The following is a 15,648-nucleotide window of genomic DNA, read 5'->3' on the forward strand; positions in this document are numbered from 1 at the left end:
GAAACATAAAAGTACAGTCTCATGTAAAATCGGTGGTCACAAAGGCAAGGCCTTTAACCACTTAAACCCCATATGTTGAGCAGAGTCCCTCAGGGCTCTATACTAGTGTCTTTTCTGTTTTCACACTACATTAAATACCTTCGCTGAAAATAGCTGATTGCGACGCATTGTGTGCTTGTTGATCTGCAAAACTTTAGCAAAATTATAATACGGATGCTGAGGTTGAAGTGGTTAAACCTATACACAATCTTATACACCACATACATTTAAAAAAAAAGTGAAGCATCAAACTATCAAGGCCAATATATTAAAAGAATGAGAATTTCTTTATTTTCAATTTTGACAGCTGGATAGAAACCACATCAGCTTGACATAAAACCAATGCCTAAGTCATCACTGAGTGTATTCCAATGAACCGTGTGCAGGACAAGACAAGAGCACAATTTCACATTTTTTGAGGGAATGACAGAATGGAAAATAGGAGGGAGAAAACACAGTAAGTGCTACGAACGAGTCCGATGACCAACAGACGCTCAGTGAATCTTCGAGAAGGGGGTGGATGACGGTACAGAAGACAGGAGAGGGAGAAGGAGGAATGGAGGTTCAGGAGGAGGCAGGGACAGGGCTGAATTGGATATTTGGCTACTTCGATACTTAGAATTTCAGGCTGTTATTTCTCGTCATCGGACAGGCACTGGTTACAATAACGATTGGGGGTACAACAGTTAACCGAACTAATCAATTTAATCGATAAACAATAATATAATAAAAATCAATAATCGATTACTATTTTGGGTATGTCATTATAGGCAAACATTTTCAAAAAGATTAAAAAACTTTGATCTACAAGCTTACACCGCGTCACATAACAACGCAAGCAAGCATGTAGATTGGCTATTTTCACTATTCTTGCATAATACCATTGTGCGACGAAGGCTTCGCCATTATTCATTAATCGAAAAAGAAACGATAGAATTGCAAAGAAAATAATCAACAGTTGTAGTCCTAATAATGCTATCTACATGTAGTGAATGTTGTCGTATGAACTTTTGGTATCCTCACTGTAACCAGCACACATGAAGAGAAAGAAAATCATAGTCATAGTATCTCTTTAAGCTTCAGGACTGACCTCACAGAGTACTCACAAAACACAATCCTCATCGTATGTCTTTGGTAGAGCATCCAACTCCTATCTAAAATGATTTGCAGGCTGTGGTGGCGTTAACGCCCCACAAAGCGTCTTGTCTGGTCAATGGATCAATCTACTGACTTTCCATGCAATCCATCTTAAGAGTATATTTTCTATTACCTCCTAATGGAACAAATCAGTCCAATCAATCTAATGAATCAATTAATCAATCAATCAATCAATCAATCAAATAATTTATCATTTTGTCCTGTCCGTTCTGTCTGGTCTTAGCTTGTCAAAGTGCCAGACAGGAAAGGAAGAGATGTAAAAGGACCATCAAGGTACATTGATTTGTAATGCTGTAGTGCCAGCGGGTCCCTTGAGGTAGGTTGGTATGCAGGTAGGGCAGAGAGTGGACAAAACCTGACTAGCTTGGGTTGTTTTGGTTCAATTTGGTTTGGTTTGGTTTGGTTTGGTTTGGTTTGGTTCGGTTCGGTTCAGTTCAGTTCAGTTTACTTCAGTTCAGTTCAGTTCTGCCTGTCTCAGCTCGGTGTGTTTTACTCCAGTCCTCCAGTTTACTTCTTTCTTGCTCAGGTGCACTTGGTGCTGGGCTCAGCAGGGTGGCGTTGCCCCTGGGTGAGCCCCAAACATTTCCTGCGAGGCATAAGTGATGTAGAGGAAGCCATCTTTGTCGCTGTGCTGGGAATAGACCTCACCCATGCTGGTAGACATGCAGGACATGCTCTTCTCTGAGACCAGGAGGAACAGAGCTTGGGTTGATTCCAGATAAATCTTATTCCTGATAGGAAAGACAAGGAAGGTGTGAGAGGGATGTAGAGCAATATGTGGTCTGCTAATGTCAGGACCGAGCAAACAAAGTGAGAATGAAAATAACTAATGGCAAGTCCATGCTACACAGTAAAAGCCAGAGTTAATTTAACTCTGCAATATAAACATAAACCTGTAAAGACCCAACCTCAGTGTCAGAGTTAAATTAACACTCAGGATAATTGCTGTGCTGTATATTGAGTATACTGAGGAGAAAACTGTGAAAAGAGTAACAAATAGCTGATTACAAGGTCAAACACTATGGACTGAGACTGAGAGCTGAGACAACGATGCACGTACACCCACTCACATCTTTCTCATATCCTTACCTGAGCAGGCAGAGGAACTGACCCATTGTAAGCTCGAAAGGAACAAGGAACTTTGTCTTGTCCAATAGGGGAAGTGTCTTTTCACGGATATAACGTTCCACAATTACCTGCAAACACAAAGACATTGGTGATCAACTGGCAGTGCAATCCAACAAAGCATAATCTAACTGCTGATCAAATAAATACAAGCTACTCACAGGCAGCTTGTTTGGGAATTTGGAGCGAATACTGCACACTTCATCTTGTCTTGTTGCTGTAAAGTAAGGAAATTGGTTTCATCAAGAAGAACCCAATGACAAAACTCAAAGAATAAACTTGTGTGTGTGTGTTGTTAGCTCAGTCTCTATGGAACATATCCCACCAACATTTTGCTGCTTGGACCTGTATGAGTAAGACAATTAAACCATTCTTGATTCTTGATCTGAGATAAGAACTTTTCTGAATGACTTACCAAGGCATTTTCTTTGTTTGAAGGGCATCATCTCCATGGATTTCTCAAAGGGTGCCATATTTGTTGCTTGTTGCTTGTTGCTTGGGGCGGTTTGCTGAGACCAGAGGTGATGGAGGTAGTCGTGTGACTTGTGGTGGTCTTGCCCGGGCTGACGGTAGTAGTCCCCTCGGGTGGAAGGCAGCAAACCAACACTGGACTGCTGGCTCCACTTGGCTTTTATAGCCCAGGGCAGGGAGGGATCGAAATGTGACACCAACAAACAAAGGCACACTCCTTGTCCTGGTGACCAGCATGTGGTGTGGTGTGTGTGTGTGTGTGTGTGTGTGTGTGTGTGTGTGTGTGTGTGTGTGTGTGTGTGTGTGTGTGTGTGTGTGTGTGTGTGTGTGTGTGTGGGGGGGGGTTCTTGCCCTTATCATTAGTTCAGACCAGCTTCACACATACTAGTTACCTCATAGAGTGTTCTCACATCGAGCTGAGACATTGGTTCTGCTGACACACTCACACACAAACATACACACATAACATACACACAAATACACATGCAAACATGTATACACACACACACACACATTTAATTAGGCCATCCCAACCATGCAAATGTAATTAGGGCATCCTGACCACTGAGAAGCCTAAAATGGAACATAATAATAAGGCCGTTAGATAATAGTGTCACCACCAGTAAACCTTGCTCCACTATCTATCCTCCATCAGACATTGCATTGACTTACAAATACCTTTATGAAACTCTGGTCAAATCAAACCAGGAACAACAATTATGTCCCCAGTTAGACATGCATCCCCCATCAATTGGTTTGAGGTCCAAAATGTGGCCCATCAGGAAGACTCCCCCACCCTCCCCCCGGACATTTCAGCCATAGCTGCCCAATGGCCACATAGTTCAGGTTAATTTATATTTTTGGCACAACGGTGTCGCTTGCCAAAAATAATACATTATTACAACTCCACAAGGTTAAGCTTTACAATGAATGAGGAATGATGGACTTCATTAAACAGAGAGGAAAGGAGGAGATGGGAAAGGGACCATCGATCAAGGTACAGTGATTTGTAATGAAGTGCCAGTGGGTCCCTTGAGGTAGGTTGGTGTGAAAGTGGGCTCAATTCAGTTATTCAGTATTTCTGCTGACGTGCACTTGGCACTGGGCTCAGCCAGTGGTGGACAAAGTATATACTCAAGTTAATACTCAAGTATTCAAAAGAAAATAGCAGATCTACAAGCTCACAAGCGTTGTGAGCTTGTAGATTGGCAATATTCACTATATTTGAAATAGGATTTAGGGGGTTGATTCATAGGTTGGGTCCCATGGGTCCTTTCCAAGAAATTTTGTCGAGTCAAAAGTATAATATTTCCATTTGAAATGTAGTGAAAGTCATGTGCTTGCAAAAATGTTTTACTTGAATACAATACTCAAGTAAATGTACTTTGTTACTACTATACACCACCACTAGGCTCAGCAGGGTGGGCAGTAGTTCTCTTTTTAGTGCCAAGTACCCCCAAATTGCTATGTATTTGGCCGCAGACCCCTATCTGAAAATGTTTTGTACCCGGGACCCCCAAAAGAGAAGATTTATGTCAAAAAAAAATCTAAATTATTCAAAAGTTTCCAAGATTTTCAAAAATACCAGATGCACAACCTCGCAGCAAGTGACGCTCTATGAGCTTGTACATTTGCTATTTTTGAATAGCCAACATATAAATGGAGGAAGTGGTTAAAATGATTCTGATGCTTTGTTAATTACTTTTGCTGGGGACCCCCTGGAACCCCCTCAAGGACTCCTGGGGGTCCCTGGACCCCACTTTGAGAACCAATGCCCTAGGTGAGCCTCAAACATCTCCTGTGAGGCATAAATGATGTAAAGGAAGCCATTGGTTGCTGTGCTGGGAATAGACCTCACCCATGCTGGCAGACATACAGCAGGACATAATTATTATAATTATTATCATTATAATTGTTATCATTATTATTTGTAATAATAATAATTATATGATTATTATTAGGCTATTATTATGAATAGTAGTAGTTGTAGTAGTAGTAGTACTAGTAGTAGTAATATTTACAGTGGTAAAGAAAAATAAAAGCAAGTAACCAACAAACATAATATCAAAATATATTTATCTTTTTTAAATTTGTAGATGAGAGACAGAAGGTTAGTGCACGCCAGAACTTGAACACATCTAACAGAAGAGAACAGAAAAAAGGAAAAAAGAAAGAAAGAGAAAACAACAAAAATACCCACATCCAGATACCCACATCCTGCATCCACATCATAACACCCATAGTCTAGATTAGAATCTAAAACCATGGACAACAGATCCTCCTTTTTCATCAGAATTTTATACCTAAATATACCCTTCCTGAGCAGGTGTAACGCATACGATTAATTGTATTATTATTATCATTATTATTATTATTATTATTATTATTATTATTATTATTATTATTATTATTATTATTATCATTATATCATTATTATTGGAATCCCAGTATCACACTAGCTGTTCTTAAGTCAATCTGTGTTCCCAAGATAAGAAAATGTTTCTTTATTTAATTGCTTTCAATGTTTTGTCTGTTTTGCCTGACATGTTGGCCATGGCCACTGTCACTTAAGTTTTTATGTGAAGAATTACTGTCCTTAATTGTATTGACAAGTGGATGTGATATGTGTTTTTTTTCTGTAGTGCCATACCTTGCTTAATGCTTGACCATATTTTCATCCATGTGATCTTCAAGCATATAATATAGCATGCTTCTTTAAGAAACAGAGCATCATTAGCCTACATAGAACATTAAAACAGACTGTCTTACCATATTACAGTCAGAATGGTTCCCCATGTGGTACTATGAAGACCAGTGGTGGACAGTAACTAAGTACATTTACCCTTTCACGCATGAATTATGATAACCTGAGAAAAAAAAATGTTACTAAGTGTTTTTATGTGTCTTTAGACATAAATATAACAACTGCACTTAATTTTTTTTTAAACAACAATTTTTTAAGGAGTTATTGACCTGTCCACTCAGGAGGACAGCATGCATTTGTGTTTTTAACTGAAAAGAATAAGGATAAAATACAACCAATGAATACAATTATAAAAATCTAATAATATCAAATCAAATATATTTGTAATGCTGTAAAACTACATTTTTCACATTTCTAACATATTCTAATACTATTTATTAACTTTCTCTTGACTCCTCGGCTCAACAAACACAAAACACATAAATAATAGTGTTTCTACTGTCAAGTGAAAACCAAAATAACTCTAAATTGAACACCAACATGAGTGCTTACTGTCTAGTGAAAACCAAACTGTGTGATGGGTGATGGCTGATTGAAGTTAGCCTGGCATGGCCAGACTAGTGCAGGCTAGATTGAAGTAGTCGCACCTGGCCTGAGTCAAACTAAATTGACTAAGCACCTAGGGCACAAAGCCTGCAAGCATTTTATGCAGATGTACTTGGATGTTCCTGTGCATGCAACATCATGGCATCTGTTTGCATTGTTTTGTGTCTGTATGCTGGGGCCAGTGGTTTCCAGGGGCAAACCTGGTCTCAGGGGTGCCTTGGACACGGCAATGTGTTTCACAATGTTCATACAAGATGGACTTGGTGAAGCGATATAGTACAGGATATAGGTCAGTAAAACTGAAGAGACTGTATTACTGAAATACATCTGAAAGAGAGTGTTGGGAGAGTTACTCACAATGTCCTCTGTTATTTTTGTAGAAAATGTTCATCAAAATAATGGTGGCGGTTGGTGGTGATTTTGGGTGGGGGGCTAAGAAATCTATTATACTATAAGCTACCTATATAGTTCACCCTGCAGCAACAGCATCACATTCCAGATACCAGGTTACAGTAATGACACTACTATATGCCTATACTTTGTTATAGCAAGAGCTCCACTCCACAACACAAGTAGGCTACCCACAATAATAGCCTGATGATGCAAAACACACACACACACACACAGACACACACACACACACACACACACACACACACACACACACACACACACACACACACACACACACACACACACACACACACACACACCTATTTCTTTCTCTGTGCATTTTAGCAAAAAGGATTATATGCCAAAATGATTGGATAGGCAACATGTTATGTGTTCCAACAGTAATGACTGCTGATAACCTACTGCAACAGTTTTTATTACAACTGTAATCAATTCAAATAGCTCCATGGGGATTGTTTTTGTTTGTGTGGGATGGGGGATGGCTGACCTGGCCTGAGTCAAACTAATTGGACTAATTGGACTCAGAGTTGGGCACTGTGAGTCCAATTAGTTTGACTCAGGCCAGGTGAGACTACTTCAATCAACCATCACCCATCACACAGTTAGGTTTTTGCTGAAGTCTGACCACTTGGGTCAAAACTGAATTTCCCTTGTAGGTTCAAATAGGTTATTATTATTATTATTATTATTATTATTACCCGTATTATTATTATTATATTATTATCATCATCATCATACAGCTTCACTGTCACTGCTAATCATATTTGCTTATCCTTCTTTTTCTGGCAGCCACTGATCACCACTGGCCACTATCATCATCCTCACTTTAGTCATATAATAGTTACTCCACTATCCTGTAGGCCTAGGTCTATAATAAGCTGCACATGACCTCTACAAAATATAAATAGACACAAATGTACTCCCATAATGTAAAAAAATATGCATAAAATATTATTTTTGATACAAACAATGCAGGTTACTTTCTAATAACATGAATACATTGATTTATATCCAGAAAGGTAACTGCAGATGAAGCATTTTCAAGAGCAAACTGTGGCAGCAAAAGTATGAATCATAATCATAATCATAAGTTCCTCCCAATATAAAATCAATACTTGGAATTTTTCACAACTATAGTGCTTATTAGATGTTACTTGATGTAATAATATTTTTTTTACCTGCAGGGGTCTCCTACTTTAGAAGGAATGGATAGATATTCCTGAGCTGTTGGGCTTGTTTACATTTCTGTCAGCCATCTTGGATGTTGAAAAAATTATGTTGCAGTTACAACACCTGGCCACTGGATGGCAGTATTGAGGTGATGCTCTAGCGTCCCCTGTATAGGCTAGTATGCAACTCTGACATCAAAACCTATTCTTATAATAGAAAATGACATTTTAATAGCTGTCCAGTGTAGTGACCGTTATGCGTGAAAGGGTTAAGTAATTTTCTTTAGTATCGATGTACTTTACTTTAATGTTTGTATTTTTGGATACTTCTGACTTTCACTCCACTATACATTTCAAAGACAAATATGGTAGGCTTTCGACTCCACTATATTTCTATGAAGGAAAAAGTACTACATTATTATGAACTAGAAAAACAGATTCGTCTTGATCACTTAATTGACTATAGAGATAGTGTGTACCGATTTGCGTGATGTTTGGACAAATTAGGACTAGGAGTAAAAAAAGTTTAGCAAAAATCTGCCACCTGGTGGTGCTATAATAGGGCAATGTTAAAAGTGTGGCATTTGTTCCTCAACGTAGTGCGAATCTGCATGCAAAGTTTCACCGCAATCGGACGCTGCGTTCATGATTTGCGGCATTTTGTTCAAAACGGGCCACTCCTGCAAACTTCAGATGTCAATCTTAGCCAATCAGGATGGAATATGAAAAATCAGAAAAAAACAGATCCGTCTTGATCACATGACTGAGAGATCATGTGTACCGAATACCGAAATTTGATGTACTTTTATTTAGTAAGACATGAGAATAACAGTACATGGAAGTACAAATTCACAATACAAGGTCTACTAAACTGGAAGACTCATTAAGCACTGAGCTTGTTTAAGATGAGAACCCCATGTACACACATTATGATGACATATAAGAGACAGACAGATATACACACCATAATGCCATACAATCATGAGAGAATGTGCCTGCAAGATTTCACGCTTTGTTCATGATTTGAGCACTCCTGCAAACTTTGGAAGCCAATCTTAGTCAATTAGGATGGCACATGAAAAATCTGAAAGACTTGTTTTGTTTAATGGCGTGATGTTTGGACAAAATCTGTAGGAGTGGGCTACTGTAAAAAAAAAAAAAAGTGTTTTGCAAAAATCGGCCTACTGGTGGCGCTATAAGTGCTCTGGCATCCAGGGAGTGTGTGTGCAGTTTCGCTGCCATCAAGCCAACAGTGCCGAAGATTACTAGCTGATGATCACAGATGGACACACCACCAGGGTGCAATAAAATTAACCAAATTAACCAAAAAAGCTAAACTCCAGTAGAGTAGGTTACTTTTTAACTCAAATTTGACAGAGCAACTTGCACTTGTAGTCGAGTAATATTTGACCAGAAGTGTCAATACTTTGAGTCAAAGTCTTTGACCCAAGTACTACTGGGGTTGAGTTGAGTAGGCTACATTGTCCACCACTGATGAAGACACAAACTGAAGAATGGAGAGGTGTTTTGTCTTAGCATTCAAGGTCTAGGTCTGAGGTCAGGCTCAGAGCCATATAACTATAACTTTTTGTCATAATTTAGAGGGTAAAAAAGCAAGTTGTGTCAAAATATGAGATAGTTTCATAAGCTCTGCAGTACAATACTGTGTTTTGCAAACCGGACTATCATGCTGGGGCCCTTTAGTTTATATTGATTTGATAGACTGACTGATCAGCTGATTGATGTGCCACCACTGCATGGAGGTATACACTGTAAATAAAAGTCATAGCAGGCATCATATTGTCAGTGCTTGTGTTGCAGAGCAGCAGAGCCTGAAGCCCAAAAAGCCTAATGCCCCCTGGCCAAGGGGGGATTCCCTCTGGGCCTAGCGGTATGTTTAGTTTCCCTCCCGGGTTCGAATCTAGGTGTTATACTATAGACACACTTGCTAGATCAATGTACCCCCTGTTAATTTTATTATCTGCTGTGTACCCTGCTATGACACATCTAGGCCATTAGGTGGCAGTATAAACCAGCAGGTTCAGACGTCTCAACCACTGAAGAAGACAACCAGGAACAGATCAACCCATCATGTTGTCAACGTGAACAACTTGTTTGTAAATCATTGTAAAATTCACACATTTGTCTGCAAGGTGAGGTTCTGTTATTATTTTATATCGAAACAGTATCACTGACGTAAATTCAGCATGCATGCATTATGCACGGTTGGTTACAGCAAGCAAATATGTGTGAGGACGCGAGTTCTGATGTCTTTTGTTGGTAACAATCATTGTGAAAAATAATGATTGTTTTGGTGTTTGGACTATAGCCAAATATATTAAACTATGGCCACTGGTTTACAACCGTTTACTCGCAGAACACAAACAACCACAAACTAGCATGTGCCACCATGCAGGTCCTGTCAATGTTGGAGGTGGGTTATTGTTTACGTTCTGCAATGCTTTCATATCGCAGACGTTTTGGTGACAGCTGGTTCTGTCGCAGGTGATTATTGAATGACAGTCATGTCTGATGAACTGTGGGCAAAACACGTCATGACTCTGAGTGAGGATACCAATTACTTTCAAAATAATAAGGGATAAACCACTTGAGATGCACAATCTTTCAAGGGAAGTAATAATGATAATACTAAGTGTAGTATTGAATTGCACTTAGAATAACAGGCCAGGTTACGAAAAATCATAAATATGATTAAAGAAACAAACAAGAGTTTAATATCCCTTACCTTCCTTCAAAACCGCCATAAAACCTGTCTGCAATTTGTAACTGGTCCCTGTATAAAGGGAAGTTCGTATACGTTTGTATCGCTAGTGTTGATGATGTCATGTTTATCATTGTATGTCTTTAAATGTCTCCATGAATTGAATACATAGAACCACAATGGAAACAAGCCCTTAGGGACCAGTCGAAATTTACATAAGGGGGGGCATGGAGGAAATGTATGTGCCCTGATCTAAAATGCCATGACCCTCCCTTTGACAAAAAAAAAAAATCAATGACCCTCCCCAAGTGATTACAAAAAAAAGAGTAACCCTCCCCGCCTAGAAGTGTCACGATATATTGTGTCACGATATAGCCTATCGTGGTATTAAAATGTGATGATAGGTATTGTCATGATGTCATACTGTATCGTAATATTTTTTTAATTGTTTTTTTAATACAAAAAAAACACTTTCTTTTTTTTTGCCGGTGAAAGTTAGGAGTTTTTACTGTATGAAATGTAAAGCTTATCATAGTAATTATTAATCATGTCCTCCATCATATTCAAGGTATTTTGGAGAGAAATGAAACAGACTCCAGTCAGTCACTTTCAGTTTAAAGCACTGCAGAGGGGAGGTGTTGTGTGTCAGCTGATGCTCGTTGACGCTCGTTAATGTGACATGCATCTGCACTCTCAAATAGGCCTACATCTAATCTAAGATTGTATTATACTGTATCTGGTATTATAGATTTTTTTAAGCTGTTGGAAATAACTAGGCTGCACTTGGTTGGTAAAGTCCAGATGACAAAAATATGAGGTTTGTGGAATTTATAGTTATGCAGTCTTATATTATATTATATTTGTTATATTAGTGTCTATCTGTCCTCTGAAACAATGGGTTTATAGTTAGTGAGAACTTCACTTCTCCATTAAGCTTGCACAAATGTATTTATTTGTGTGTACAAAGCACTTTGTAATTGTTTCTAACTTGCTTTATAACGTTATTTATAAGATGATGGCCAATGTTGATGATACATGAGAAAAGAACATTAATAATATATCATATCGATATCATGCCCAACATCATGTATCGTATTGTGAAATTCTTGACACCCCTAACCCTCCCCATCAAATACAACATGACATTTAAAACTGATATGTCCAATGTTTTGCTTTCCACATTGATTAGAACATTGCTGTAGTGTAGTCAGTCTTGCTAAATGCACAGTGTATCTGTAGTAGTGGTAGCAGAATGGATAGTGTTCTCATCTTACATGTGGGAAACCCATTGAATCCTGGTCAGATTGAAGAAAGTTGAATATTTGGTAACCAGTAGTTTAAAACTTTTGTCACTCTGCCCTTTTAATTATCAACTACAGTGACTACAACTACACTGTTGCCTACATAAAACAAATTAGGCTATCAATTATGGCCTGATGCTTCTGGTTTTACTTGTGGAGCTAGGCATCTATACACAACTGTCCATATAGATCCACATTAATCACATGCACAGAATTACTTCAAATGATTATGAATATCCAGTTATAGTAGGCCTATTTATAATGCATCTCTCCAATAACGCCTGTTGAAGTTTTGCTTAATTGTTCAACCACCATCGTTAAGACGCTGAATAGATTTGACTGGGTCGTTCACACTCACTGTGCGTTGATGGCTTGTTAACGACCGTCATTGATTCTAAATAGACAAGGTGTTACTTGATTTGAATTCTTTGTATCCTTTGAAATGGAGAGGGGTCATTGACCACTGTTCTGCTGTACTAAAAAGGTATATAAAAAACGGACTATTTTATCAATTCAAAATTGCATGACCCTCCCTTGGATTCAAAGTAAAATTAGCTGACCCTCCCTTGGACCAAAATTAGAAAGGCATGACCCTCCCCTATTTTCCTCCATGCCCCCCCTTATGTAAATTTCGACTGGTCCCTTAGCGCCTTTTGTGTTAACCTTTTAGCACCATTGTATAAGTCTAGTACTGTTTTGCAAACTTAAGTATTCAATCAATAAATCAAACTGACCTCGTGACCTCAGAAGAATGAGACTTGATTATTATTCAAAGTGTAAATGAGCATATTGGCACTATTTTCTACAGAACGTGTTTTTCCACAAAACAAATTATTCTAGATTCAGTTAGTCCTAACTATAATCTCATAGGAATCTGGTCCACAGCTGACATGGAAGGTCCAGAGGTGCTTGGGACAGAGGCAGCCAACAGTTCTTGTCTGACAAAGATTAAGCCTAAATCCGCCCGGGTCAAACCTGATGCCCTGCTACAAGAAGCAGCCCAGCTTAAAATGGAAGGAAACGCTTTCTACCAAGAGAAGACTCTCCGCTCAGCCATCGGCCGTTATCACCGTGCTCTGCTGCTCCTCCGAGCCATCGACACCGATGTGACGATGGCAGTGAAAGGGTTTGGACCGGAGATGCCCGTTCTTTCACCAGCACAAGAAGAGTTGCTGAGAAAAACACAAGTGGACTGCTACAACAACTTGGCAGGCATGTACTAAATTATGAATACTTTCAGTGTTCGCTCTGAAATCCCAATTACTGTCAAGTAGAGGATTTCATTTAACATGGGTAGAAGAAAAAAGTCCTTTGTACACCTACGGAGATGGACAGGTGCGTCGGAGTAATGAACTTGAATAGCAGAAAAAAGTGGGAGTCCTGCACACTGTCCTCACTTACAAATGTATTTTTGGTAGAGGTACAACGTTTTGGTTCGCTCGAACCTTCATCAGGCATCAGATGGCTGTTTTTTTTGTAAGTGAAGACAGTGTGCGCTTTTTTCTACTATTTAACATGGGTAGAAATGCACCTCGCCAACTTGTTGCATTATTTCACTGGCCAAAATAACGATGCTATCTTGTTGTGCATACGTGTAGAGTAGCTAATGCGTGGGTTGATAAGATTTGTTGCCAATTCCTACTACTTCTTTAATCACCCCTCCCCATGTGTCTGCTTCCCCTCTCTTATCTCAGCCTGTTTGCTCCAGAGACCAAGTGTTGACTATGCTCGTGTTCAAGAGTATAGCCTGCGTGTCCTGCAGTGGCGGCCAGCAGACGTCAAAGCGCTCTACAGGGCTGGTGTGGCTACTCTGGAGTTAGGGGATGCACAGACTGCTAAACAGTATCTCGTCCAGGCCAGCAGGGGGCAGCCGAATGGTAAGAAAGGATGTGCCACTTTCTATTTTGTGTTTAACAGGGGAACAGGGGCTTCATGCAAAATGTCTCCACAAATGAAAGGATTATTGTGTATGCATGTCTCAGAGTGTGAATGGCAGCTGATTGCCAATGACGACATACAGTAGGTTGATAGGCGCAACTTCACTCTACTTTCCGTCTGTTATAGATGCTAATGTGAGGAAACACTTGCAGAGGGTGGAGGAGAAGCTGAACCAGGATTTGGTGAAGGAGAAGGCAATGTATCAAGGCATGTTCTCCTCCAGCTCAAGGACCAGCTTAGCAGAAGGGGTCAACCAGAGCAATGGGACTGGTGAGGGAGTCTGCCAGCTGGTGACGGGGGTCTGCCAGTTAAATGTCGCAAACAAGTAAAACAAGCCTCCCTCTCAGAGAGAGAGAGAGAGAGAGAGAGACTGTTTGATACAGCAGATCACACAAAACAAGACTGTGATATTGTTATGACTTGTCCCAGCTTGCTAAAGGCTAATTTATGCTTTAGCGAAGTGTTGTGCAACATGTCGCTAGACAGCTTGATGTACTGGTATTTGAGCACCCTGTTGATTTCTTCTTAAACTTCTTGACCTCTGCGTCTGCAAGGTGTGTGGATAAAGTTTCTGCCCACTACCGTCGAGACTTGGGGTTTGAATCTGGTGCATCCGGCTTACCACTCAGTTGGGAGAAAATGTGATCCATCTGCCTTCTACAGACAGATACAGTGAGGGATGGGTGGATCAAACTGCATTAACCCTGCAAATGTTGCATATTATCTGTGAAGGTCTCAGACCAGCTAGTACTTTTTCAACAAAAACATTGACATGAGTCGCAGTGCCATTTTCTTTTCCTTCACATTTTGTGATTTAGTGACATGTCGCACAACAAATCTTTGCCTAACTCATTCAGTGCCACTGGACGTCCGCTAATATAAGCCCTGAGTGCCACTGGACGTCTAAGACGTCAAAAAATATATATAATCACACCCAGTGTGAAGTGGGCGGTGTGGTCATCACAGTGATGGAAGCTCACTTTTTTAAGCGCATAGTCCTATTTATAGGTTATTCATTTCATATTGGGTGCGTTCGAAAATACAGCACTGAGCGCACTGGCCAATACAAACTAATAGGCGAGTGTGCTCCGGTGCGTAATTTTCGAACGCGCCCCATGTGTCTCGCTAGCCAATCACAGTGCTGAATAGAGTCAGCCAATCACAGTACAGCTAGAGGTGTACTAATGCTAGGGGTGTACTAATTATGAGCCAATCACAGTACAGTGAAGGGTATACTAATGAGGTGTCCCAACCCCACTTATAGGGGCGGCTACACCGCCCAAAAATGTTCAGAACCCAAGATATCATGATTTGAAAATATTCTGCTCCATTCACTCTTTGTTTAGCTTCTTACTGAAAAAGGCTGTATCGGCTCCTAAGCACTTATTTTTTACAATGAATTTTGGCTGTGGCACTCAGAGCCAAACTGCCATAAATAAGCCGGGCACTGAATGAGTTAACACCTTCCTACAGCCTTGAGGTGTGCATGAAGAGAGTTTTGTATCTGAGCTGAAGGAGGTTTACACTCAAGGGAGTTCTGGAGGATATTGGGACAGGTAGAGTGGAGAAGATGGTGCTGCTGAAGATGGCTCAGAAAGGGCATACAAGATATCTGGTTGCCTAGCAACAGGGCAGAAAAGATGATTTTTGAAAGATGGAAAAAATTAAAATCAAGGGTCAAACATTACATGGACTTTCTGAAAAGACTGTTTAGTGCACTGCTCAAAGCCCTCTCATGCCTTCAAAAATTGTGATTGTATACATTTCTGTGTGAATGTTCCTTTCATGTGCTCACTTAGTTGAAATAAATATTTTTTAAAGTTATGTCAATTCTTGGATGTCCTATTTAAATTATTTGATCATAAATAAAGCCTTGGATTGCAAATAACGGTATCGGATAAAAGATACAGTAAACACAATACAGACATTAAATGTTTCTTTTATTATATGCCACAAAAAGCCACATTTGTCACAATTATTTTTTTATATTACACATTGCAA

General features: G+C 39.6%; 2 protein-coding genes across 3 annotated transcripts; one reads left to right on the plus strand and one right to left on the minus strand.

The window, feature by feature from the left end:
* Positions 1-298: 298 nt before the first annotated feature.
* On the minus strand, positions 299-2,914 carry map1lc3cl (microtubule-associated protein 1 light chain 3 gamma, like). The gene is made up of 4 exons (XM_080416198.1): positions 2,738-2,914; positions 2,484-2,539; positions 2,287-2,393; positions 299-1,928 (listed from the first exon to the last, which is right to left on the minus strand). The coding sequence occupies exons 1-4, from the start codon at positions 2,793-2,795 to the stop codon at positions 1,742-1,744; spliced, it is 408 nt and encodes a 135-aa protein (XP_080272324.1). The 5' UTR covers positions 2,796-2,914; the 3' UTR covers positions 299-1,741.
* A 6,836-nt stretch (positions 2,915-9,750) lies between these two features.
* On the plus strand, positions 9,751-15,477 carry ttc9c (tetratricopeptide repeat domain 9C). 2 transcript variants are annotated; one of them, XM_080416046.1, is made up of 4 exons: positions 9,751-9,839; positions 12,580-12,921; positions 13,404-13,586; positions 13,774-15,477. In XM_080416046.1, the coding sequence occupies exons 2-4, from the start codon at positions 12,600-12,602 to the stop codon at positions 13,974-13,976; spliced, it is 708 nt and encodes a 235-aa protein (XP_080272172.1). In that variant the 5' UTR covers positions 9,751-9,839; positions 12,580-12,599; the 3' UTR covers positions 13,977-15,477. The 2 variants fall into 2 exon arrangements, with proteins under 2 accessions (XP_080272172.1, XP_080272173.1); XM_080416047.1 differs by having other exon boundaries at positions 9,755-9,839; positions 12,595-12,921.
* The last annotated feature ends 171 nt before the right edge of the window (positions 15,478-15,648 follow it).

This window comes from Gymnoscopelus braueri (assembly GCF_963280865.1).
Source record: "Gymnoscopelus braueri genome assembly, chromosome: 20".
Classification (NCBI taxonomy): domain Eukaryota; kingdom Metazoa; phylum Chordata; class Actinopteri; order Myctophiformes; family Myctophidae; genus Gymnoscopelus; species Gymnoscopelus braueri.

Coding starts and splice junctions, on each gene's coding strand:
- map1lc3cl (XM_080416198.1), bottom strand. CDS start 2,795: ATGGCACCCTTTGAGAAATCCATGGAGATGATGCCCTTCAAACAAAGA. Junction 2,540..2,737: donor CAAACAAAGAAAATGCCTTG/GTAAGTCATTCA, acceptor CTTACTTTACAG/CAACAAGACAAGATGAAGTG. Junction 2,394..2,483: donor AATTCCCAAACAAGCTGCCT/GTGAGTAGCTTG, acceptor TTGTGTTTGCAG/GTAATTGTGGAACGTTATAT.
- ttc9c (XM_080416046.1), top strand. CDS start 12,600: ATGGAAGGTCCAGAGGTGCTTGGGACAGAGGCAGCCAACAGTTCTTGT. Junction 12,922..13,403: donor CTGCTACAACAACTTGGCAG/GCATGTACTAAA, acceptor CTCTTATCTCAG/CCTGTTTGCTCCAGAGACCA. Junction 13,587..13,773: donor CAGCAGGGGGCAGCCGAATG/GTAAGAAAGGAT, acceptor CGTCTGTTATAG/ATGCTAATGTGAGGAAACAC.